The 26,541-nt window shown below is 39.3% G+C and overlaps 1 protein-coding gene across 3 annotated transcripts in view; it reads left to right on the forward strand.

Annotated features, from left to right (window-relative positions):
* GALNT7 (polypeptide N-acetylgalactosaminyltransferase 7) overlaps positions 1-26,541 on the forward strand; it is a 72,909-nt gene that overhangs the window by 42,785 nt on the left and 3,583 nt on the right. The window contains exons 3-12 of one of the 3 annotated variants that reach the window (XM_082050416.1): positions 5,660-5,826; positions 11,795-11,925; positions 12,195-12,274; positions 13,635-13,817; positions 13,980-14,162; positions 17,156-17,273; positions 19,203-19,325; positions 21,345-21,563; positions 23,749-23,847; positions 25,182-25,310. In XM_082050416.1, the coding sequence (XP_081906542.1) occupies positions 5,660-5,826; positions 11,795-11,925; positions 12,195-12,274; positions 13,635-13,817; positions 13,980-14,162; positions 17,156-17,273; positions 19,203-19,325; positions 21,345-21,563; positions 23,749-23,847; positions 25,182-25,310 (1,432 nt within the window). The remainder of the gene's footprint in view (positions 1-5,659; positions 5,827-11,794; positions 11,926-12,194; positions 12,275-13,634; positions 13,818-13,979; positions 14,163-17,155; positions 17,274-19,202; positions 19,326-21,344; positions 21,564-23,748; positions 23,848-25,181; positions 25,311-26,541) is intronic. The other 2 variants (XM_082050415.1, XM_082050414.1) reach the window with 2 other exon arrangements.

Consider the following 26,541-nt stretch of genomic DNA (forward strand, 5'->3'; position numbering starts at 1 on the left):
TGATAATTTATATCACTATGAATCTCAAACCACTTTAAACATGAAATAAAACTTAAAGTACAATTAAAAATTGCAAACAGTTTTATATTAATGGGGAAGAGGGATTCCACTTTTTAATGCCAATTACGATTTCCAGATAAATGCTAAATTGAGACTTTCAGTTTTGTACTGATTCAGGGCGCTCAGCTTGGAACAGCTTACCCAAGGTTCTCAGGAGCTGGGATGTGATGGCAGCTGCCTGCTGTCTCAGAGAACTCTGTGCTGCTACATTTTTGGTCTGAGCACACAAGTACAGTGCTTTAAAATCCAGGGAGGGGATTTATGTGCCTTTGGTAAGCGCAGGTGCTAGTTAGATAGTTGACCTGAGGAAGATAGTATCAGGATAGGGAGTTGATTCCAGCCATGATATCTCTTATTTTCCTCTGAAGCTTAGGTGCTGGTGTGATAGGGATGTTGGGAGTTCAGGATGACACAAGAAGCAGTTCTGTTGGCTCAAGATCTCAAGTTGCCCTCTTAAGTATCTATGTGATTGGGGCTCACCCTTAAATTGCTGTTCAGGTGCTCTCCTTGTTCACTTGTGTTTTGGCCTGATGGCTGGATTACTCTTCCAGGAGAAGCAGCCTCTAGTCTGGACTTTTTTCAGCCTGAGGCCATATGACACTGTGTCGGCAGCGGTGGTGGTGGGTAACAGGGAGGCTGTGGGGTCATCCAGTCCTTGGAGCGTGCATCCACCATCACATTTGTGGGGCTAGGGGACACGAGTAAGAGCAAGCCAACAATTAGCATACAAAGCTGTAAGAGCAGAAACTTCCTCAAGCCAAGGAGTGTTCCAGTCCGGATGTCTAGCTTGTGGTGCAGAAGGGTCACCTGTAAAATGTTCCTCTATTGCTGTGGCTGATGCACAGCTTTGTGATGGAGGGACAGTGGTCTTGGTGTGGCACAGTCTCCATCAGTGCTGTTCCCTCCCAGGGGTGGAGAGGGAATAGGACTAAGTCGCATCTTAAGTATGCAGGCTAACAGAAGAAACTGTTTCTCCATCAGATCACTACTTTGTTTTTCAAAAGGTTTGTTCTTGCTCTAGTGTTGAGTCAGTCCATGGTTTTACTAAGTATTACCAGTGCTGATTTGGGGATGGGAGGTTTTTATTCATGGACTGACATGAAGGTGTTTCTTCCTTTCACCTAGCCCTTCAGAGCTGTGCCCACCTGCTCCTTCTTGCCATGGATAGTAACTCTTCACAGGGCTCAGGAAAAGTGATGTGAAGTCTCTAGAGGCAAGGATGCTACCTTCACATTCCCACGTATCTGCTGCAATGTGCCATCTTCTCAGCACTGCCAATAAGAACTCAAAATAAATTTTTTTGAGTTTGTTTACTTAATTTGGTTCACAGCATATGAGCACAGCTGCCCTGCAGGCTACACCTGCAAGAGCACTGTGCTACTGTATGTGGGCAGGACAGCACCTAGGGGTTGCAGCTGGAGGTTGAAATGTATGTTAGTCCTCTTTATCACAGACCCATCTGTATTTTGAATCCGCCCATGCCAGTTTTCAACAGCGTGCAGCTTTTCCTGGACACCCACATCTACTTGACCCTATCTTCTAAAACTGAAGCACGAGTCTGGAAATTCAGGCTTTTTATTTTCTTTTTCTGGTGCCCAAAATTTACAGGGAAACTAGTGCTGTAAAATCCAGCTTCAAACACAAGGAAAATGCGTTTATGGTTTCCTGGTATTTGGGTTGCCCACCACTGGATGTCAGTGCTGCTCCATTGAAGAAAGGCTCGTCTCGCTTCCTTCCTTGTGGATGCAAGGAAACGAGAGTTCCGTCACTCAAATACTTGAGCAACATTTGCATTTCTTGGAAAAAACAAAACTGCTGCAGAGGTTAAAATATTTGTTAGGTTTTTTTGCATCTAAAAACCTACCATGTTTCAAACCTCTAGTTCTAAATGCAGGATGAGAGACAAGATTGTGCATTGGAGGTACTGCAGTCTGTTGCAGCTTATGGGCTTGATGACTCAGTCTGTGGACTGTCCAATAAGTGAAATAAAGCCTCTGGAAAATCTAAAAGTATGATCTTACTAGGAGTATAAATGTAGTGCTTTTATGGCTTGCAAATGGCACATTTAGCAACACGTAATTTTTCAAGTTTAAAAAGTAAAATGTGATGACAGATTTCAGGAGATTAAGCTGGATAGGTAGCAAAAAGCCTGTCTAGACCTCTGGGTTTATATTTTTAAAATGTATTAAATACAGATCAAAAAATGCTTATAAATTGCTCACAGATGTGTTGTTCAATTCAGGCTCTTGTAATAGCTTTGGCTTTTAAAAATTGTGTTAAATTACTTACTGTGTTTCATTTTTAGGCTCTTCACCATTTTCTTCCTAAATATGACTTACCTGTACTGCAGGAAGTGGGAGAAATAAGTGACCAAAATATTTTAGGAGTTTTGCAGTGTTTGCTTTGTTTTGTTTGTCTGGAATGTTGTAGCTGTCTGTCTTTTTAATCGGAGAGCAAAAAAGTTTCCTAGGCAAACTGCTGAAGTTACAGATGAGCAGCACAGCACAGCCTGTGTCAGAAACTGAGGCAAAAGGTGCTAGTAATTTCCACTGCCTTTTTTACTTGAAGCTCTTGAATGGCATTCAGCTGGCATGCCAATTTTGAATGTTTAACACCTCATTTTCCTCCATTTTAACACAACTATCACCAGAATTAATCCATGTGAATGCATGTGTAAAGCAACACAGTTCTATTATTAATCTTAATGCACATCCATTTTAGCATATCCATTTTATCTCTGCAATGGCTAAATAAGTTGTCGACAGCTTAAAAGCTTATGCTACAAATGGAGTTATTGCAACCTGTAATCAGCTGAAGTCTTTTGAGAGGGATCTGTGGAAGGAAGGCATCGGCCTGAGCCATGCACTTTGAACAGTCGGTCTAGCACTTGTGTATTGGTAGCTTATAAATATTATTAGCTGCAGCTACTTTGGGCATGAAAATAATCAAGCTGGAGGATTTTAGTCAGTAAACTGTACTCGTAGAGATCGTGCTGTTTCAGAGGTTACTTACTATGCCTAAGAGAAGACATGCCTTATTAGATCGGACTTAGTTACAGACTGCTTTGATTCTGTAATTTGCTTTTCCCACAGGACTAAAATTAATACTGTGCTTTTACCCTTTTTTTTCTGGTGGGTGAGAAATATATCACAGTATCACAGTATGTTTGGGATTGGAAGGGACCTCAAAAGATCATCTAGTCCAATCCCCCTGCTGGAGCAGGAACACCTAGGTGAGGTCGCACAGGAACATGTCCAGGCGGGTTTTGAATGTCTCCAGAGAAGGAGACTCCACCACTTCCCTGGGCAGCCTGTTCCAGTGCTCTGTCACCCTTACTGAGAAGAAGTTTCTTCTCAAATTTAAGTGGAACCTCTTGTGTTCCAGCTTGATCCCATTACCCCTTCTCCTATCATTGTTTGCCACCGAGAAGAGCCTGGCTCCATCCCCATGGCACTCACCCTTTATATATTTATAAACATTAATAAGGTCCCCCCTTAGTCTCCTCTTCTCCAAACTAAAGAGACCCAGCTCCCTCAGCCTTTCTTCATAAGGGAGGTGTTCCACTCCCTTAATCATCTTTGTTGCCCTACGCTGGACCCTCTCCAGCAGTTCCCTGTCCTTCTTGAACTGAGGGGCCCAGAACTGAACACAATATTCCAGATGTGGTCTCACCAGGGCGGAGTAGAGGGGAAGGAGGACCTCTCTCGATCTACTAACCACGCGGTTTCTAATACACCCCAGGATGCCATTGGCCTTCCTGGCCACAAGGGCACAGTGCTGGCTCATGGTCATCCTGTTGTCCACCAGGACCCCCAGGTCCCTTTCCCCTACACTGCTCTCTAATATGTAATCTCCCAACCTATACTGGAACCTGGGGTTGTTCCTGCCCAGATGCAGGACTCTACACTTGCCCTTGTTAAATTTCATTAGGTTATTCCCCGCCCAACTCTCCAGCCTGTCCAGGTCCCGCTGGATGGCAGCAGTATATATTGATACTGTTCCCTGCAAATAAGTGAAATATGTCCTTCCTCACCAAAGTAATGCTCTTTAAATACCTGCTAGATCTGTTATGAGAGTTCTTTCCATGTTTAACTCAATTTAGTTTCAGAAACTGTGTTGATTTCTGATGATTAAGGAAGTTTCTTTTCAAACACAGGAATGCTTCTGTGCATTTAAGCTTTTTTATTTTATATAGAGAAATATAACTGTGGAAGTTTGTTTGTCCACAAGTTTAAAAGTTTGTATTTGTCAAGCACAATTTCTTAATACATGATAGTTGTCTTTGAAAAGTCAGATTCTCTCTAGTAGAGGCTTTACTTGCCATAAAATGAAAAAGGGAAGACTTTTGCCTGTTTATATTAAAAGTGCTGTGTCTCTGGGTTTGGTGATAGGAGTTGTATTATTATAGTTGGAAAAGGGGCTAGTGGTATGGTAGGGAGACTTCCAGGAAATACCTGAACTGGTTGTAATTAGAGAGACTGTGAACAGTCTCATTTAGGGATGCTGTTGGGGAATGGACGTTACAATTGCAAATGAAATGCATTGTTGATAAATGTGATGAATAAATATTGGTAAGTGTGGACTGGATTACTCATATTGCTTGTTTCTAAATCATCTGTAATCCCTCAGGAAAAAAGACCCAAGTCCACATCTGCAGTGAAATTGAAATCAAAATGTTTTAAATGGATACAGGAGTGCTTTTCGTTCCATGCCAAGATGAAACCCTGAATGGGTTTGGTGACTTTTTTTTTTAGCTACATTAGCGTGTTACACCTGGAAGTTTAACCTTGAATAATAAATAGTAAAGATCACATCTTGTTTGCCATGGGATTACATTTTCCCCATGAGTAGCTATACTTTTCTGACAGTTTTTGCAAATGGAGACAATTCTATGCAGAGCAGCTGGCATGGGCATGTCACATGGTGCTGCTGTACTTCTAGCAAATTGTTATGTTTAAATATATTTTGTTGTCAAAGGGCAGAAATTAACAAACTTGGTCTTGTCACAACTGTGTTTTAAAGTTTGCTAATTATGCAGATTCTGTATGTGGACTGTGTAAGCCAACAGAAACACTTCACAGACAGCCCTTCTATGGGGTAAATCTGATTTAAAGAGGCTTAAGAAAAAAAAAAAAATCACTGTAGTAGATTAGCCAAATGCACAGTCCATCCCATACCATGATATCTGATGGTTTGGAGAGGACCCTCATCTTGGCAGATGCTGTTTGGGGCTTTTCTTCCCCAGTTCTCTACTGGCCATACAAACAGCAGGGTGGTAGTGGCAGGGATGTCTCTCAGTGGGTCTGTGCGATGCAATCTGCCTACGTGGGAAAAAGTTTCTGTCTCTTGAGGCAGGAGTCATCATTCACCAGCTTCATGCTCTCTCTTTCAGGATGAGAAGGGGCTCGCTGTCTGCAAGCGAGCTGCTCTTTGGGCCCCGTACCTCAGGGATGCACTGAAGCTCTATACTACATTTTATATCCTCTTTCTCTTTAATCTGAACAATAGCCACCAGTGAACATTTCATTTGCGCAAAGATATTGTTAAGCAGTTCCGTAAATCATAATGTGAAAACTAATAAAATCAAATCTTTTTACAGATGCAAATACTGGCATTATGATGAAAACCTGCTCACCTCCAGCGTTGTCATTGTCTTCCATAATGAAGGATGGTCCACGCTCATGAGGACAGTCCACAGTGTCATTAAGAGAACACCGAGGAAATACTTGGCAGAAATTGTGCTGATTGATGATTTTAGCAACAAAGGTATATTTGGAATATTAACGCACTACTTGTAGAAAAGGAAACTTCATTTGTTTTAAAAACAGTTGACTGCAAGAAAAGTAAGTTGCTTCTTCACAGTCCTTTAGTTTTCAGTGAATGGAAAGCTCTTTTCCAATTAACTGCTTTCAGAAAGGAGGCAATCCTTATGTGTATTCAGGTGTTTCAAATAACAGGATTTGTGATCAGCTCTTGTCCGCACTTATGGAGTAGTATATAGTAGAAAGCAGGGATGGCTCCTATCTCTCTTAGCTCTTGTGTAAATGAGTAGTTTTAAGAGAAAGGAGTTTGAGTTAAGCCTGTTAGGAATAATTTTTCTTTATTCTGTGTAGGAAGCCAGATTCTTTTTTATTTTTTCCCACTATAATAAAATATATATCTAAGGCTATTGAATTATTCTGATTAATTTTCAATCTCTTTTTCATTTCCAATATTCTTTTTTAATTAAATGTCACTTGAAGGTGTTCATTGTTTCTTAGTGGTGGGAGAATTTAAGTGTGTTCTAATTTCTGCCTGTCTTTGAGTCCTGCATATCAACATTTTCCGAAGTCCAGAGTTTTTTCTCTTCCTTTGTAATATACATTTGCATCCTGATTTATAATCAGGATGTGTGTACTTAGGTGTGATTTTTAGAAACATACACAGACTTTTTCCCTTTAATGGTGGTGTTTTCCATGTTAGTGCAAATCAAGGCTGAATACAGAGAAGAACTGAAAGTGGTATGCCAGAGATAGAATATGACTGATATAGAGGAAATCCGTCTTGTTTTAAACTTTAAACAAATTTCAAAATAGTGCATCAAAGCTGCAAGTTCTGTGATATTTTATTGCAGTATAGTTTTTGAATAGAAGTTGACAGAGAAAAACAGTAGACACATAAGTAGAAACATAACTTTGAGCGTGCAGGATGACAGTCTCTTCCAGATGGCGACAATGGTGGCTTTTAGGAGCCTGGGCAAGTTTGAACTAGTCAGTAGTCAGCAGCATAGGATACATTCACGTTACCCTCCTCTTGTTTTTATAATAGCTGAGTTGGGTAGTGGCATGGAAAGCAGATGACTCTGTTCTGAAACTCTCCATTTCAAGTGATCTGGGCTTCTCCCAGTTCCAGCCTCACATGAGTTGTTTTCTGCAGGTATACCCACCACAAAATTTTCAGTCAAACTCATCACATAGTCAAGGTTGCCTTTTTGAGTATAAGTCACTACTTAAAGTAATTATTGTATGTTAATTTTTACATCATACCAGTAGGTAAGTATAATTTTCTGTTTGTTTTTACAGGATAGGAAAAGTTACTTGCATTGTAAACTTGACTACATCTGGTTTAGTCTAATAAAAATACTGAACACTACATTATAGTCTCCTGTATCCTTTTACAGCTTTTGAGAATTTGGCTTAGATATGCACACATGCTATAAAACAAAAATATCTTCTCTCCTGCGGGATATAGTATTAATAATTCGGTCAGCAGACAACGTGCTGTGCTTTTCCTTTTCAGCTGAGATCACAGTTTTCCTTCAGAGCTATTCAAGGACTGAGTTAGCTGTATAAAATCACTACAACACTGATGGTCTCTAGAAAAAACTACCAATTTCTTTGCCTAATGACTGGACTCAGTACTTGGGTTTCATATGAGTTGTAGGTGACTCTATGCTATGTATATTTAATTAATGGAATGAATTTGTGTGGCATAACAACTCATACTGCAGTTTTTCAGTGTACGACGATTGTTAAATAAAGGCACTATTTTTCAAGAAATCTGTTTTGAAATACAGAACTTCACTTATGCTCTCTGCCCGTATATGGATGGTTAGCAGATACAGCTATTCTGGACCTAACATCCAGCAGACCTTTGTCTCTATATTTTCCACACTTCATCTTCCCAAATAACTTTCGCGAATCAGAAAATTCAGTAAAGCAAGCTCAAGACCCGGTTTTCACATGTATACGACTGGAAAACAAGCACAGACTGGAATGGCTCTGAACACCTTGCTGCAAGTGTACTTTTTGGCTATAATAATTCTTCAAAATGCTTTAGGCTATTACTTGGTAAAGATAATTAACTTAATTTCAATAATTCAAATTGCATTCTAGATGAAAAATGGCCGAGAGAGAAGAATCTTGCTCCACCTCTTTCTCCCCAGAGAGAGGCATGAACTGGTAGGGGCTGCAGAGTGTGCCAAGCCACCTGTGAAGAGATCTCCAGTTGTCAGGAGAGCTGCAAAACACACACACTCTTAATCATAGCAGAGCTGCTGGTGGCTTCTTGCTTTTTCAGCCAGAAGAGAAGCAGTGCTGACAGCACAGATACAGGATTTTTCTCCTTGACCACTGGCTTTCAGACTGCATGCTTCATATCTGCCTTTCCATCTGCCAAAGAGCATCTACACTCTTTGAGACCAGTGTTAAGGGACAGACATGCTGGGCTGAGTAGATGTTTGCTCATGCTCGGTGTGGCTGTCCTTTTTTCTTAGCTGCAGCCTTCTCCAGCAGTATGAAATTAAAATAGAGCGTAGCAGTTGCAAACTGGCTCAAAAAGAGCCCTGCTTGTCCTTCTTTACGAGAAATCCTCTTTCATCAGAAGGGAGTTACAGCAGCAGAGAAGCTTATATATGTTATGCCTTACAGGGAGGAACGGTTACAGTGCTTGGAAAATGTTATTTTCATTATAATTCTTTGTATAAAGTCAGTTGGGAGCAGTCTTTTTTGCTGAATAACACTCTTCCCTTCCTTCCTTAATCTCTTCTGCAAACAGCAGGTTTGACTGTGGAGAACTGTGTGGGGAGATGTGCTGAATTCTCCTCAGGCATTTTTTTCCTTTGTCAAAGCACAAAGGGAACAGTAAACAAGAACATGACACTAAGCCGGTTGAATGATCCTAGTTTCGATATTTTCAATGGAGACCTCTGTATTAATGCCTGTTAGAGTCCAACAAGTGTTGCAGCAGCATCTACTACAGTGTCAGTGGGGGGCACGCTTCTGCATGTGGAGGGGGGATTCCCAGTTTTTCTTGTGTGTCTTGGTAAAACTGTTTATTTTACTGTAAGTACTAGCTGTAGGGAGGATACAGATGTTCTGCAAGGGTGATGAGCATTCATAACACTAGATTTTCTGAAGGTCCCTACAATTACAGTTGTGTATATAGGTTTTCAATGACTACTTGTTATGGATTTAGGTACCAGCTTTATTCCTTTCTGAAGCACAGAGGTCAATGTCTCAGCTGGTGCAGTTCACTTCTGTAGCCCATGCACCTGCAAAGAGTGACTGCAAGGTAAATACCAGTGTTCACAGTAGTATTCAAAGGTTTGTCTACTTTTTGCATTTACTTATTTTTTTCTTTATCGCTATCTATATTTCCCCCTGATACAGCATCCCATAAGATAACCAGGGAGGAAGCAATGAGCATAGACAGGTTAACAGTATTTTTAACTTGTTTGACAGTGCTTGCAGTGGGGACACCGAAGCTTTAATCAGTGCTTGTGTTAGAGCTGAGTGCCCCATGCTAGTGGTGTTACAGTAAAGGGGACTCAGAGGCAGCTGCTGTCGGCTGGACTTCTAATACAATTTTTCTAGTTCTCAAACTGACAACCACGAGTCAAGGGGAAAAAAAACTGTTTTCCTCTTCCTCCCCCACCTTGTGTTCTGCAATGCCTAAGGTCCACTGGGGAAAGGACATGTTTTTAAAAAACATTGGTTCATGCTTTAATTATGCACTGAGACATGAAAGAAGAACCCAGACAAAGGAAGACCAGATTGATGGTTATAATATTTTGAAAGATAAAATACACATTTTTTTAAAAACAAAACCCAGAATACTGTAAGACTGTTGACAGATACCATAAATACACTTTCTAGGTGAACAGAATTTAATGCTGGCCAAACAGTATTTCTAACTGTAAAAGTATCAGGATTTTATACACTACTGTCATGCAGGCTTTGTAGTGTGGGAAGGAGGGAAAATTCAGTTTTCCTATGGGAATCAGAACTTGCTGCTAACCCTGGCATGGTTTCAGATAATGTACTGCAAAGTCCTGGGACTTGTACTGTAGAAAAGCTTTACACAATCACTATGACAGGTTTTTGCAGCTCACCGTGAGCTCTACATAGTTGAACATTTGATAACTAAAACATTTGGCTCCATAGGCAGGAGAGCTGGAAATAATTTCAGGTTTTAAATCTTTAAAACATTCCTGACAGTCCTGCAGTAACATATACTTGGAATTCACAGAATGAATAATGGTGTGCTATAAATGTTGTCTTAGTGCCACTTTAGTATGACCTCCTAACTTGGTTGATTTTATCCTATAAAAATTTATATCACAGCTATCATACCATATATTCTATATATATTACATGGCACATTATTCTATACAGCATATGTGATAAAGTTGTTCTTTCTTCAGTTTGATATTTATGTATCCTTGAAGTTTTCCTAACGCACAAGGATTTGCAAAAGAAATTGTAAATGTGTGGGAAAGGAGAAGAGGATACATAAAACTTCTAGTTGTGGAAAAACTATTATTTTATAAACGTGAAGAGGGGGAATAGAAAGAGTATTAGAAGAGTGGTTTCAGAAGATTGGTCTGTGGTAGAATTGCTGAATTTTCAAATTTGCAAACATCACTTCCAAAAACCACCATTTTCATTTCAGTTATTTATATGTAGCTTTTGTTTCAACTAGAAAATTTTTTTTAATATTGTTGACAAGAATGTAAAACATACTGAAACGTAAGTTGCGGCAAGCTCCAGACTTCAGTCATTTTCATTGAGGATGCAGAAGTCATTGCTGCTGAAGCAACCTGATGGCTTGTTGCTGCTGAAAGGGGCATCCTTCTCCTTCCACCTCCACACGTCCCCTGTCCCATGAGGTCAGCACAGGTCTGGATGGTATCTAGCAGCCCCTCGGAGCTGGTGCAAACCGGTGCCTGGATGCCTTGGCTGTAGCTTAGGTGGCGTATTTTGATTCCCAGCTGAGAGAAACTGAAGCTGTAAGCAATTCTTTTCAGCCTTTCAGTACAAAAATAGATTTTAAATGAACACCGGTGGTTAAATCAGCATAAGCTCAAATGGCAAGCACCTGACTGCCACCCTTCTGCCTTCCTGAGTTTTCTCAACAGGATCATCTCTGCAAAAATATTATGCAACGCTAGGATCCTTTTTTCAAACTGTGTGGTAGGAATGTGGTTTCCAGATTAGTTTGGCAAATACAAATCTGTAACTATTTAATCATAGACCATCTTAATTCTAATGTGGTTGTTTGTCCATTTACTGAATAGTCCCTTTGGCTAGAGGTTTCCTGTCTCATCATTATGATGAGCCACAGCTCATTCACTGCACTTCTGGCCCTCCAGTTATTCTTATTATAAATTTCATTAGAATGCTAGCATAAGACCACCCCAGCCCCCAGAAGGAACAGGTGTAGATGAGGGAGGGCAATAATTTGAGTATGATGGATTTCTGTCTCAGGTTTCCAGATTTAATAGACTTACAGCAAATTTTGTGAGGCAGAAAGCAAGTGAAGAGAAATGTTTAGCTGAAAAGTGATGCCTTTGACTGTACATGTGACATGATCTGACGAGGGAAGACCATGTGCTAAAGTGTAGAAACTTCTCTGCCCTGTTGAAATACAGGTGAAGACCTGAGAGCTGCTATGCGATATACCAAAGTGACTGGGAATTGCCCACACAGCTCCCCTGTGGTGTGGCCAACCACTGCAGCTGCTTTTTCTGAATATGTGCCAGAGACAAACCTGTGCCATGAAGTCTGAGAGCTCCAAGTCTTCATTTCTTCAGGTTTAGTGTTTGTGAGCCATAGTATGAGCAGTTGGATTCAAGATTCTCTTAAATGTCTGTAGATATTTTCAAGTAGAGTTGGATTTGGGTTGTATTAAGAGTACAAAAAAGCTTATTTTTAAATCTCACCGAACTATTTTTTTTTTCTTTGTCATTTGATAGCACACTTGAAAGAGAGGCTGGATGAGTATATTAAGCAGTGGAACGGCCTTGTAAAGGTGTTTCGAAATGAGAGGAGAGAAGGTTTAATCCAAGCCAGGAGCATCGGAGCCCAGAAGGCTAAACTTGGGCAGGTAGGAGCCAGTTCACACACAAGTCTGTCTTTGTTTTCTTTTTTGGGGGGAGAGATGGTGGTGGATCTGTATTCAAAGAAACACATAGCTTTGTAGTATTGTATTATTGTTTGATGTATTTTATATATATATATATATATATAAAAATTTATTTAAGCTTCATTTATTGTTTATAATATGAAAGTATTTCAGTGTCAATGAGCGCAATTAACTCATTATGATCTTGTATACCGAAATACAAATGACTTCACTTTTTTTTTCTTTTGAAGGTCTTGGTTTACCTTGATGCCCATTGTGAGGTGGGAATTAATTGGTATGCGCCACTTATAGCTCCTATAGCTAAGGACAGGTAATGTTTTCCTGTTATTTCCAGTGTCTGGGCTCTTAAGAAGAAAAAGTCACAGTAACAATCTCCATTTTTCAAACTGTAGTCAATATGTTTTATATCTACATCTATATGTATCTATATCAATATTTGCTGTATCATGATTTTATTACCTCCCAACATAAAAGCTATGTAAGGAGGAAGGAAAATAGTCAGGCAAATAAATCTCTAGATAGCTTATTTTAATAGACATAGTGACTATTTTGCTTCGTTTCTTCCAGCTGTTGAAATGCTGTTGTTGCTATGTGCTACCCCGCTCTTAGCTTGTGTGGTCAAGGGGATGTGTGTGTTTAGGAAACCAAGTGCTTGTTCAAACTCTTTAATCCCATAAAATAACTGCTTAATCCTAAAACCTGTTTGTTAACCTGTCGTACTAGCAGAACTTTCTTGAAGAGGTGGTTTTGTGTGTTTTAAAGGCTGTAACTCAGCTTCAAGGCTGTATTTGGGCCAGAATACTAGACAGGAAGGTGGAAATGCTTGTGTGCTTCCATTGAGTGTGTGTTACTGTTTCACACAAGAAAGGCAGGTGAGAGGATGCAGCTTCAGGGGCATCCTCCAGCACTGTCTGCAGAAGAGAACAGCCTTAGCAGTTCTTTCCCTCCACCACCCCCAACTTGTTTATCTGTCTCATAGAATCTAACTTAAAGAGTTGGAAGCACTCCAGGTTTGGTCACTGTAAAGTTTATTTGGAAAATTCAAGGGGAACAGCAAGATAATGTCTTTTCCTTAGTGGATGTTCTATGCAGTAGCTCACAATGAGGGGCATGTTGCAAATCAAAAAGGAAAAATTCTGTTGAAGGCTGCTGCTAGGAGCACCAGTGTTTTGGTTTTGGTTTTTTATCCTATGAGGCCGGATCTACAGGACAGTTGAATGGGGCAGAATAGTGAAAAATTCATGTTTACACTAGTAAAAGCTAAGAGCTTATCATACTTGTTGACAGCTGAGATCTGACACGAATAGAAATCAAGGGAAATAATGATACTGTGAAATCCCTAGACTGTTAAAGGCTCCTCTGTTGCTTCCAGCAGTGTTTTATTAGAATATTGATGTCAATAAACATACAGAAAGGAAAAACTATTGATAAATTAATTGATATATTAGCATTTTAGACCTAACTTTTCAATTTTCAGAACATGCTAATACAACACAAAGGACTATCTCTTTTTCCTTCTACTGAGGTTTCATTTTTTAATATATTTACAAGTGACTTTTGGTATAAGCTGCTCTATAAGATTAATGATTAATGGTGTAAATTTCAGATTAGACAGATTACTATTCTGAAATTGTATTTTGCTCTTTCTTTCCCTTCTATAAATGTTTCAGAACCACATGTACTGTACCTCTAATAGATTACATAGATGGGAGTGATTATTCCATTGAGCCACAGCAAGGTGGGGATGAAGATGGTTTTGCCAGAGGGGCCTGGGACTGGAGTTTGCTATGGAAACGAATTCCGTTAAGCCAGAAGGAAAAGTCCAAACGAAAACATAAAACTGAGCCTTATCGGTAAAGAGAGCTGTTTACATACTGTGAATCGTAATGAATAATTGTCTAAACCTTTTTCCCTCCTCCCTCTTTTCCCATGAACTACGATCGGTGCACGTGTGCCACGCGGGTCTGTGCCCATAACCGCATCTTCCCCGCCACCATCCACCTGCCGCCCCGCAGAACCACATGCACTGTGCCGCTTATAGATGTCATAGATGGCAACACTTATAAGATTGTGCCACAAGGGGGTGGTGACGAAGATGGGTTTGCTAGAGGCGCGTGGGATTGGAGTATGCTATGGAAGAGGGTTCCCTTGACCAAGCGAGAGAAGGAAAGCAGAAAGACAAAAACTGAACCGTATCGGTAATCACTAAATCACTTACCCATTTCTTTTCTTCTGGAGTCACTATTGATCCACTAAGACTTGCATGTACTTTTAGCCTGAAAATCTTCCTATCTCTAACCACGCCAGCTGCTTTGTTCAGTCAGACCTGTTTGCTACAGCTGACTATTTGCTCAAAATACCTTTGCTACTTTGTGTTGCCTCTCCATTCCTGCTCTGTGTGGTTAATAGGGTGCACATTAGAATGACGGGGTTTCGTTTGGCAAAATAAAATGTTCTATGACTTTGTTTCCTGGGAAAACTGTATTTAGCTATGATAGTTTTTAAAAAGTGGTTGGAAACAACAGTGCTTTTTTTAACAGTTTGATTTGAAATAACGAGCATGACGTGATTATTTATAAAATAGCTGGTAATGCATAAAATCTGTAGCCTGCTGTCATGGCTTGATGCATGCATACAGCTCGTGGATTATGCATGTGCATCAAAAAAATCCTTTTTGTCATATTTCTCCCACTCACTTCATAATATATCACATCTGACAAAGAAGCATACACTTTAAGGCTGTTGGCTAGATGTTTCCTAAGGTCTGGGTATGTTTGGGGATTTTCACTTAGTACAAATAATGTTAACACAAAAAAAAAAAAAAAAGAGAGAGAAAAAAAAATCCTACAACCTTATTTTCTGGGAAAACTCCAATAACTTTCACAGAAGTCCCACCTTTTTCTTACACTTTGTAGGGGGATATGTTTTTTTTCCCAGCAAACAGAAACTGGCTGGAAACCCTAGCTTGGAAACTAGGGTTTCGGGATGGCTTTTCAAGACTGGGAGACTGTGGTTCTGCTGTTTTTTTATTACTTTTCCCTTCACACTTAACTAATTGTGTTACTACATTTGAAAACAATCCTCACACCTTCAGAATCTAATGTCTTCTATTGCTTGTATATATGATTTAAACATTGTAAGAACTGATGTTGGTAATTCCCTGTCCTCACCCATGATTGTTCTCTGCTAAAATGGCAACACATGCAAGGAAGTTATGAAGCTTTGATCTGTTTTGTATACAGGATAAATAATAGTATTTTCTGACAAGGCTGTCCACATTGAAACTTTAATATTCGCTTAGAGGGGGATAAACTCTTTCGACCAGCACTGATGTGTTCTGTGTTTACCATCCAAACAGGTCTTAAAATCCTTCAAACCGTTCCCAGAAACACAGAACACATGTTCTCGGAATGGTTTAAAAGATGACTTTATTTTTAATAATACTTTCAGAGTTACAACGCTTATTCTAAAAAGAGACATTCCCTGCGTCTGTTTATGTCCAGGCTGTAAGTATTCTGCAGCAATACCAAGGCAAGTATGACCAAGTAAAAGTCTTGCTGACACCATAGCCAGGATTGCCTAGTTTAAAAAGAAAACAAACAAACAAAACCCTCAACAGCTTAAAGCGCAGAAACAAACTTTTTGTAACGTGAGAATTGCCTCAGGACTGAATCCTTCTTTCAGGAGTATCATGCTTACTTCTTCATGTCCTATAAAATACACTGCTTGAGCTTATGTGCATTTTACTGTGTTCTTTAACATACTTGACAGCATATTGGAGGCCAAGACTGCAACTTCAGCATCTGAGGCCTCAGCACTTGCCAAGTCTTTACGGTGCTGAGGAAAACGAAAAACGCAGGAAAGCCCCAGGGCTTGTGCTGTGCAACACGCCTCTCCCTGCTCTGCTCGCTGCCTCACTATCCTTTGAGCCCCTGTGATGCGAAAGCAGTGTTGGAGGAAAATACAGCAGGCAGACAAGCAGAAGGGGATGTTTAGGAGTAACTCAGCATCTGATGAGGTGATCTGGAGAGCAGCTAACCTGATAACCATTATACATAACTCAGCTGATAAACCTGGAGGGTTGCTTTTTCTTAAGCAGAAGGGAAATGTGTAATCATTGCTGTTAAAAGGAGCACCACTAAGGTAAAAATCTAATGGAATGAAGAGACTGAATAGTGCTAGGAATGACCCATCTCTCAATAATTTGGTCACGAAGGATTATTTCACTTGTGTTTTACTTGGCTCAACAGAGTAATCTGGACTTTTGGATCCTCCTCCTTTCAGTGCTGCAGATCATCTGAAGTCAAAAAGAATTCAGTTTTTCCTTACCAGCTTTTTAAAAAAAATGCTGATGTAGTGGGAACTCCAGCTTTTATCCATTAAGATTTTTATATATTTATTGATTGTCCGGTGAGAAAATGCTTGATACATGCGCTGGAAGTGACGTAACATGTCCTACTGTCTATTTCAGTGTGAGGAAGCAACCAAAGAGTTTTGGTTAGAGCCATTCAGCAAAAATGCTCTAATCCAAACCACAGTGTCTTTTAGGCACATTAAAACTTGCTAATTGAACCCTGGCATACATGGAGGGATTTACAAAGCCATTTAAAAAAAAAGCTAAACCAAAAATGGAAACCTTGTACAGCTCAATCCAGGCCCTCTTAAAAATTTCACTGAGGGTAATGAAAAGTGTCTCATGCAGCAGTGGTAGAAAAAGACCCAGAGGGAGAAAATAGAAAGGTATTGTTTAGCTGAAAAAAAAAATATTGCTTGTGTAATGGACAGTAAGTTTCAATGTGGCAGCTCCTCAGAGCATAAGCTTTAAGTCTGCTATACAGTCTTATCTGTTATCTCAGAAACTTGAATGACTTTCAAGAGGGAAATATCTTCCACAGTGATTCTTACCTTTTTTATTTTAATAAAAGCACACTGGCTGGCTGAATGTATAATTCAAACCAAAATTTTGTATAATTAAAAACAAATAATAATCTGTGACTTCACTAGAGATTATACCAATGTCATTACAGAAAATCACTGGAAGCTGATGACAAAGCTTGATAATTTTTCAGTGGATTGCCATTTATCTAATCTTTATGATATGTTAACAGTGAATTGCTTCCTTAAATAATGCTTTCTACAAGTGTTGTTATATCCTTTTGGCAGAAGGAGTTACACTGTTTTCCTCTTTCAGGTCCCCTGCAATGGCTGGTGGATTGTTTGCCATTGAACGCGATTTCTTCTTTGAACTGGGTCTCTATGACCCTGGGCTTCAAATTTGGGGTGGTGAAAATTTTGAAATTTCTTACAAGGTAACACCAAAAATTGAAAACTAATTCAGTTTAGTAGATCTTTTTTTCTGAAAATACTTCTGTTTGGAGTTCAGGCAGACTTACCTCTGATTTGCACCACCTCTGCCTCTTCAAGCCCAGTAGGTTTTCTTGTGAGCAACATGACAGAGGCGGGTTTCCTCCGTGTTTCCTTGTGAGCTTCAGGGCAAAAGTGTTCAGAGAGGTGACTTAGTGCTGAGACCCAAATGCTGAGTAATCTGTTCTTTCTTAATGGTTTGGGATCACATGCAACCCTAAATATCTCATCTGAAACCAGACTGGCAAATTTGATGGAGACAACTGAGTGCTCTCATGGTAAATATAGAAAAATGTTTTTAATGAAAGCGATTATAGAGCACAAGTACCACTCAGTTTATGTATAGATGCATGTAAAGTATATAATGCTGCAACACAAAGTAATCTGTCCTGGCTTCCTCCTCCCTACCATTTTTATGGGTGAAAAATGTTCTCATATACTTTTCAGAATTTTGAGAACTTCTTTACAGGAAAAATCTTCATAATTGAAATGCTAACTGCAGAGCTCATAATCACTGCAGAAGATTTTATTTTCACTCCTAGGCATATGTATGCCCCTCAGTTAGCAGGAAGCATAGGATGATAATCATTAGCTTCTTGTAGCTTCAGTATTTGCAATGGCACAAGTGGCAGACAGCAGGAATCTGTCCCAGTTTTCAAACAAAAGTGGAGACATCTAATATCCTTAGTTGTGATCTGTGAAATGGTAGCTGAATTTTACTAAAAGCACATTCAGAGCTCCCCAGCTACCCTTGCTCTTCAAGGCTTTGAGGAAAGCTCTGCGTGCACTTGCTCAGCTGTAAATCCATATGCAAAAGGTAGTTTTTGAGGATGTTACGCATACAGGGTCTTTATCCTTCTAATTCTCCAGCTTGTGTAGAGCTAAATCATGATTGAAATTACATACAGTAGTTTTGTAATTGAAGTGCTGATTATGTAGACACCTCTAAATTGGTTTTAGGTAGATCACAACCAGCGTTTGGAACAACTAGATAACGTTTATCAGTCTTGCATGCTGACTCGGAGATAATAAATATAATGGCCTTGCATATCTGAGGAGGTTTTTGATTAAACGTAAGAAAATTATATGATGAAATGAAGGAAATAAACTATTCTGCCTATTTTTCCTAATACTGTTAAGTCGTATTTTTAATCTGGAATTTGGACCAATTTGCAGCATCCATGGAGTTAGTTTGAATTTCGATTTGATGCTACATTTCAAACTTATCAAAACCATAAGCAACTAAATTAGCATTATTTACGTATGTTTTCTTTTCCCCATAATGGATTATCCAAGGACATGTGGGAGGGAGGGAATTTCAGAATGGTAATATGTTTTACCCATTTTTTATTTTCAGCTACTGTAGTTGAAGAAAAATCTGTTTGTACTTGGAGCAATGGGTTACCAAAGACATCCTTATCTCCTGCTAGTCTTTATTAAGAAAAACTTAAATGTGATGGGCATCTAACCAAAACCCATCTTAGTGATGGTATGTGAATTGCTTTAATAAAATCAAAATCTTATTAATTCTGTCATTATCAAAACTACCCAGTTCCAGATTTTGTGCACTCATTCATTAACTGTTGCTTTAAAATAGCAATGGAATGAGATGGAAAACTTTCAAAAAAGCTTTTTAAAAAAGTAATTTAGTTGAGTAATTTCATGGCTGAGTTGAAGATATACTCAATGCAGCCTTTCATTTCAGAGACCTATTATGTTTATGCTTACAGCTGAAGCAAAAATATTTAAGTATATCACACAGTTGGTATAGTAAGAAAATTAGTTGACATTTCTTCCATAATATATTACCTGTTTGTGTGTCTTAAATTCCTGTGTGTATATAATAATATCTGCATCTCTGATTGAACTTGCAGATCTGGCAGTGTGGGGGGAAACTCTTGTTTGTTCCCTGTTCTCGTGTGGGGCACATCTATCGTCTCCAGGGTTGGCAAGGAAATCCACCCCCTGTGTACGTGGGGTCTTCTCCTACTTTAAAGGTACCGTTTTGCTGCAACCTTGAAGGTGTTTTTTTTATTTTAGAAAACAACAGTTTCAGATAAGTCTGTTTAAATTATCAGTAGCAATTTAGAGAGCACTTCATCCAAAGCTGTTTAGTATCTAAACCTAAGGTCATCATCCCCACAGGAGGGAAATCTTTGTGCCAATCCCACTGTTACTGTAAGTAGAGATTCCTGGAACCTGTCTTCTTGCTACACCCCTCTTCATCTTTGAGGTACAAATCACATTTCCTATTACTTACTCTCAGCACCCCAAGCTTTTGCTGTCCTGTGCCCAACTGAAGTACAATAATGGGTCTGAAAGCCCACTTTGGCTTGGTAGGGTGTGATCCCAGGCTGAGTTAGTAACTGCTGCCATCTCCCAGATTTTTGTGTCTGCTTTTGTTAATTAAGGAGCAGCGAATGACGCCTGGGAAAATGGTGTAGGCTGCGCATCATTGGAAAGGCTCGTAACTCTACATGCACCTTGCAGGCTCAGACGCGTTGCCCAAGCCATGATATTGAAAGTAGACCTCACATTAAGAAAAGCGTAAGCCAGCTGTATATATCTGAAGAGACAATTTGAATCCAGCAAAACCATTTCATGTTAATTTTCACCTACCAGCAGGAAGAGAGACAACCCTCCTGTTAAGGTTTCCTATTTCCTGATTTAAGCTTCCTCTTGTGCATTGTTTTGGCATTGGTGAATCCCGTTCCCAAAGACCCAGTTCTTTGTAAATTCCCATCCCAGAGCCATCTTTCTAGATGTTACCTGTGACAATGACTACCAGTAGGGTGACGGAGTATAGCCTGAGCCAAGCTAGCAGTTGGTCCTATTGAAAATGGAATCTCTCGGCCTAGCTTGAACGTGGAAAACTAACCTGTCACCCAAAAAAAACCCAAGTCCTCTATTAGTAATATGAATTGATTAACATTTTGATCAAACAAGCACTAGGACTAGTACAAGGGAGGGTAGGGGAAAATTGGCATAGTTGGGAGCGGGGACAGGATAGCAAATGGTAGCTCCATGGCTCAGTGCGGGCAAGCTGTTTGCCTTGTCTGAAATTATAAAAACCATTTCACTTTTCTGAAAAGCTGATCAAAAATATTTACTGCATATCTAAACACCTTAGGTGACCCTGCTAGTCTGGTTACTGAATACATCAAAACACTACTGAGTGTTCATAAATATTAAGTTGCTTCTCTGTGCAAGGCAGGAGGCAGAATAGCTTTCTCCCTATTCAAGCACCTTCCTTTCCCCATAGTAAATGTGCTTTTATTAGAACTTTGTTCAATTTATGCTGGATGTTGATTAAAGTGAAACAGTAATTTGTGCCTTAAGTCAGATCTATTAAGACTGTTTTAACACCAGGTCATGAATGCTAGAAGAATTGTGCAAAGCGAGGTGTGCACCTAGAACATGTACAGGTAATATAGAGATAAGAGCCATCACAGAGGCTGAGAAGAAAGATTTGAGGGAGAGGCTTGTTTACCGGATGAGTTATCAATTTTTTTTCCCCTTCTCCAAGCAGCAGCAAACTCCTTTACTTAAGAAGATAAAATCTCCTTGGTGTGTCATATCTGACCTATCTAAGACTTAATTATTTCACCCATAGTGGACTAATGCATATCGTTCTCTGTATTGAAACTGTAGAACGTGAATAGAAACTCTGAATTGCGATTCTGGTATGCAGCAAATGATTGCAATGCTTTATTGCACCCATAACTGAAGAGTCTTTATTTTTAAGTAAACGTTCTCTAAACTTATAAAAAGACTTTGTATTCTTATTAAGCAAGCCAGTTTATTTTGCTGGCTTCAGTCCTAAACTGTCATTTGAAAACAGTATGCGTGTGTCTTCTGTAATCTACTGAAGGTGGCAAACTATTAGTGCTATATAATAATTGCATGCTGTGAGTTTTTGAGACGAGAAATCCTTTAAATTTCTGGAATTAACGTGCAGTTGTGTCTGACCTGTTGTGCGTACTTTGAGGTGGCAGCAATTTCCTTGTTCTTCACAGAACTATGTCAGAGTTGTAGAAGTGTGGTGGGATGAATACAAAGATTATTTTTATGCCAGTCGCCCAGAGACAAAAGCGCTACCCTATGGAGATATATCTGAGCTGAAAAAATTCCGTGAAGATCACAACTGCAAAAGCTTTAAGTGGTTTATGGAAGAGATAGCATATGATATAACTTCATATTATCCTTTACCACCTAAAAACGTGGACTGGGGAGAGGTAAGTACAACACATAACCTGTATTTATTTTAGGAGCTTTTTTTAAAAAAAATGGCAATTTGAAAGGAAGAGTTTGTTTCTTGACATCAATCTGAGAACAGGCTCTTTGATTACTGCTGTACTACGTTATGTGATTCTAGCCAGAGACCTAAAGAGATACACCCCTAGGAAAAAAATTTATATATTCTTTAAGAGGTGCATTTATTTTTTTTAAATTAGCTCTGTAGTTCTTTTAAGGATTATTTTATCTCTAGCCCTGTCTTCAGATCTGTATAAAGCTCTTTTTTCCATAATTGGAATTTAGAGGGTTTTTTTTAAAGAAAAATGTGAACCCTGTGTGCGTAGAAGTATTGGTGAAGATTAATAGGTGAAAATCTTCTGTGAAGGCCTACAGAATAGATCATGAACTCCAGGTGGAGTACATTCTGCCTACGTTTGCTAGCCTGGGATGCTCTTATGCAGTTACAGCCTCAGTAGATTCATTATCTGCGTGTAATAATTTTATATGATTCCTTAAGAGTCATTTCCAGTGTTAAGTGCATATGAGTATGACTTTGCCAGCCTAAGACTGTGGTTACAAATTCAGCGTTTCTACACAGTTGACAGAGACAGACAGCATGTCACCAGGCAGGCACAGGACACTTCTCTGAACTCTGCCTGTTTCACTCTTCCATTGAGCCCACACCTTGAGGAGCTCTTACTGCAGGTCTCCTGCCTGCCTTTTTGTTTTGTTTTGGGTTTTTTTGGTTTTGGCTCTTTCCATCAGTCCCAGCCTTGCCCTATTGCTCCTGTTAATTTCACTTTTGCAGACTGTAGAGGCAGAATCTCAGAAAATCATCTTGCTAGCAACAGAGAACTCCTGTGTCCCACCAAATTTAACAACCTTTTGTCCCAAAATATGATGGACCCATTTTTCTGACTTCAAAAGAGCCTTAGAAAGTACAGATCTGTGCTGATTCCTATGGCCAAGAAAATGTAATCTTTAACTTCTCTGAGGCGTTAGTGATATAGAGTGTGCGCATGGTAAAAGGGGTTACACGTAGGCTTGTATCTGAGCGACCAGGTGAACAATGCCACATATATGTTCTTATCTAAAAGCTAGCACAGAGCATCAGTTACTACATTAGCCTTAGACTTCCTTTTGAATCCACATAAAGGATTAGGAAGGCACGTTGTGTATCACTATTCACTGATGTGAAAGTATCTGAAGGTAATAAAATAATAATGGCCACCTTGTGGGAAATCATCCCTGATAAAAGTGAGTGGCTCAGGTGAAGCAACAGGAAAGCTGGACGTTCAGAGACTTCTCTGAAGTTTTGTCAATTCTTCACTGGCTGCTAGTGATCCTGCATCTGAGAAATTTTTTCCCCACCTATTTGTAACACCACACTAATTGCATTTCCAAGCTGGCAGGAATGAGTGTAGGGTTCATCTTCCTTAACACTCTCTCAGGAAGTCAGGTCTAAGCTTAGTCCTCCAACTTTCTTCTACCATCACGAAGAAGAAAAAGACTTTGGCAAAGAAAAAGGTCTGGAAAGAATGTTATTTGTGTCATAAAGTCTTTGTAAAGCTGTTTTCTGGCCCTTTGGAGACAGGAATGGGATAATCAGCAGTTGAGACATGCTTTCCGACAGGACTTCTGTTCCTTATCCCTGTGCCTGCCCCTCATCAATTGTAGCTCTCATTTGTTCAGTGTAATTACTGCTGCAGAAGGTGGTGCTGGGCAGCTGGTTCGGAGGGCTGTGCCTGGCTGCAGTGAACAGCGGCTGTATGAAACTGCTCTGCATCCCGCTTCTCTCATCCACAGGATGAGAGCAATTTAGCTGAGCTCCTGCTTTATTTGTGCAGACATGAGAGACTGAACATCCTTTGATAGTAGATTGGATAAATTAAAATACTTGAAAGTCCTGCATTTCAGTGTCATTAATTTGGAACTGAGCTTTGCAACTCTAGCTTTATCAGTGTTCTCTAACTCAGGTATGAGCCCTCAAATTATCATGGGCAGCTTGAAGCTCCATTTCCCAGAACAGTTAACATCAGTATTTAAATTTCATATGCAGGTTTGTCTCATATCTCTCTGTCAGATATTTGTTTCTGGTTTTGAAAGGTAAGTGGGAATTTTCTGAACTCCTTCATGCATATCTTTTCCTTGAGACTAACTTAGAGTGCAAAACCACTTTTCCAGATTAGAGGCTTTGAAACCTCTTACTGCATCGACAGCATGGGACACACCAACGGTGGATTCGTTGAGCTTGGGCCATGCCACAGAATGGGAGGAAATCAGGTAAGGAGCTTGCGGGCAAGTCTGAAGGAGAATTGCTTGCTGTGGGTGATAACAGGCTGGTTTTCTGTTAAGCCTGTATGTAAAATCACTTAGGTGCCAGCTACAAAGATAGGAGGCAGTGATTTTCCCTAAGCATTGCTAAAATATGGGAACCTGAAAACATGAATTAAAATACAAATGATACAAAATTGAAGGTAAATTCATAATCACGTCTTCAGTGAAGCAGGTACATGAGGAAGCAAGAACTGTGTCTTAAAGTGACCATATTGCTGCATTGGAACAACTGCAGCACTTTGCATTGCTGCTGATTAATCATTTTTCTTAATAATTAATCGTTCAGGAAACAACCCCCTTACTCACTTTGGCTCAATTATTTAACAAAGTTGTTTTGCTCTAATGGAAGTATAAAACACTTTTGTGCAGTAACTTATCTTCCACCACAGGAAACAAGAAATTGAATACAAATTTGTCTCTGCTTCATTTACAAAATAATTGGCAGAACATAATTACTAATAGATCGTTGCAATCCAAGCTGCAATTGTGTTTGACCTGTATCTTCACAAACCTACCCACACTACCACACAAACATGCTGTTCTATATTTACATCTCCTTTTTTGATTGGAAAACTTTCATCATTTAAAGTCCTTATTATGCTGATATAGACTTGAACCAGTGAATTTTTGTCATGGCAGCCACGAAATCACATGCAGGATGATGTTTTTAAATATCATATTTGGGTTAGCTCTTAGTAACCTGTGGAAATGTTTCTTTTATTTTGATATTTAATGAAAAAGTTCCCTGAACTACTCTTTCTGTATGTGTTACCCCCCAAAACCCTGTAACACTTATTTCATAAGAAGTACCTAGGATAATCATTTTGTATCTAGATACATTAGTTTGGTTTTCTCCATGGGTAAAATGTTGAAGTTTTGTTGTCTTCTCATGAATTTACTGTCCAGGACCAAGGGCTTGCTACCAGACCTTTAGAAAGACAATGGATTATTTGGCTGTCAAATCATACAAAGGCTTTAATCAGACATTTTCAGAAGTCTCCCAAATAGAGATCCCTTTATTTTTACCCTTTTTTTTTTTTTGTCTTACTAGCTATGTTCCTTGGCCTTCTAAATCCTACAGTAAAGTTATCCATGAAATTGAGAGTTGTGCTAGTAAGAATGTGTTACATCATGTAAAATAAAGAGCCTTCCTGAAAGATAGGTGTAATAACACCAGAGAACATTTTGAATTGTGCAGTTTCATTGGTAATTTCAATGTTTCTAAAATTGTAGTTATTTTGAGTCAACTGTTAAAAAGGTTTTTTTTTTTTTTCTGCTAGCTTTTCCGAATCAATGAAGCTAATCAACTCATGCAGTATGATCAGTGCTTGACTAAAGGACCAGATGGATCCAAAATAATGATTACGCACTGTAATCAGAATGAATACAAGGATTGGCAATACTTCAAGGTATGCAACAAACAGCAGAAAAGAAATTATAGTTTGCATCCTGGTTTTTGGCACCTTTTAAAGATTATTTTATGTGTATCTGAAAATAAAGATCTATGACAAGGTTGACTGAACCGAGTAAGTTGGTAACTGCACATTCTTGGAAATCCGTGCTTGCTGGGAAAATTTCCTCTAGGGAAGGATGCTTTTGCTAGCAGTTCTAGTTGCTGTCTTCTGGAGCAGAATCTTTAAGGAGAATCTCATGAGGCTGCACGTGCTGCCACAGGTGTGTTAGGAGTCAGCACTTGTCTCAGAGGACGCAAAGAGGATGTCTGCTACCAGTGACAGAGCTTCTAAAAGCTTTTAGTGCCATCACCCTCTCTGCTTGTATGCTTTCCATCAAAGTTTCTTTATCTAATGTACACTGTGAGAAGATTACTTAATGCTGGGGTGCATTTAGCAGCTAGGGTTGATATTATATCTTATTTTGGAAGGTCCAAATTGAAGTGTCACTCTGTTTAAAGACAGATCTTTGTAAGCCTACACAGGAATAGATGAACCTATCATTACCCTTTGCATTTTTGTGTTGTCTTCTTCAGTATTTCTTTTTCCCGTTCATTAGCTGTTCTCTAATGACATGCTCGGTTGTGAATTCTGGGTGTGGCACCATTATAATGCTCTTGCAAAATTCATGAATTTTTAATGAGGACTTGGAATGTTGGCTGATAGACTGTAGCAGCCCTCGCATGTATGTTTAGTCATTACATCTGTAAGTCCTCTATTAATTCTGGTTTTGAAAGTGTTATTTTTTAAAATGTCTAAGGTTATATTTCTGTTTGTCTCTTAAAAAATGAGACCGAACAGTCTAAAGGTGACGTTTTCCTTGGATATAGCCACACATAACTTGGTTCTGTGTCTAAGAAACTCTTCTGTGTAGATTTTTCTTCAGTCTGTCTAGCGTATGGCATATTTATTAATTCATCAGCTGGTTATCTGGATCTTGTTTGTCTGAAAGATGTAGACACTGTTGAGCGCAGTGAAATGTGTTTTCCTTTAAGCCACCCCACTTTTTCTGGTATTTGCATGGGGCTAGGAAATCTCAGGCACCACAGTGCTGTTTCCACTCAGTTTTCTTGCGTCATGTAGACAGACAAGTCTTTAAACCTGAAATTTAAAAATCACTAAGCAGTGTTTCAGTGCCTGCTGACTTCTGTTTTAACATTGGAATAATATATAGCACTTGCTAACTCTC

The sequence above is a fragment of the Streptopelia decaocto genome (genome assembly GCF_964273445.1).
Source record: "Streptopelia decaocto genome assembly, chromosome: 4".
In the NCBI taxonomy this organism is placed as follows: Eukaryota; Metazoa; Chordata; class Aves; order Columbiformes; family Columbidae; genus Streptopelia; species Streptopelia decaocto.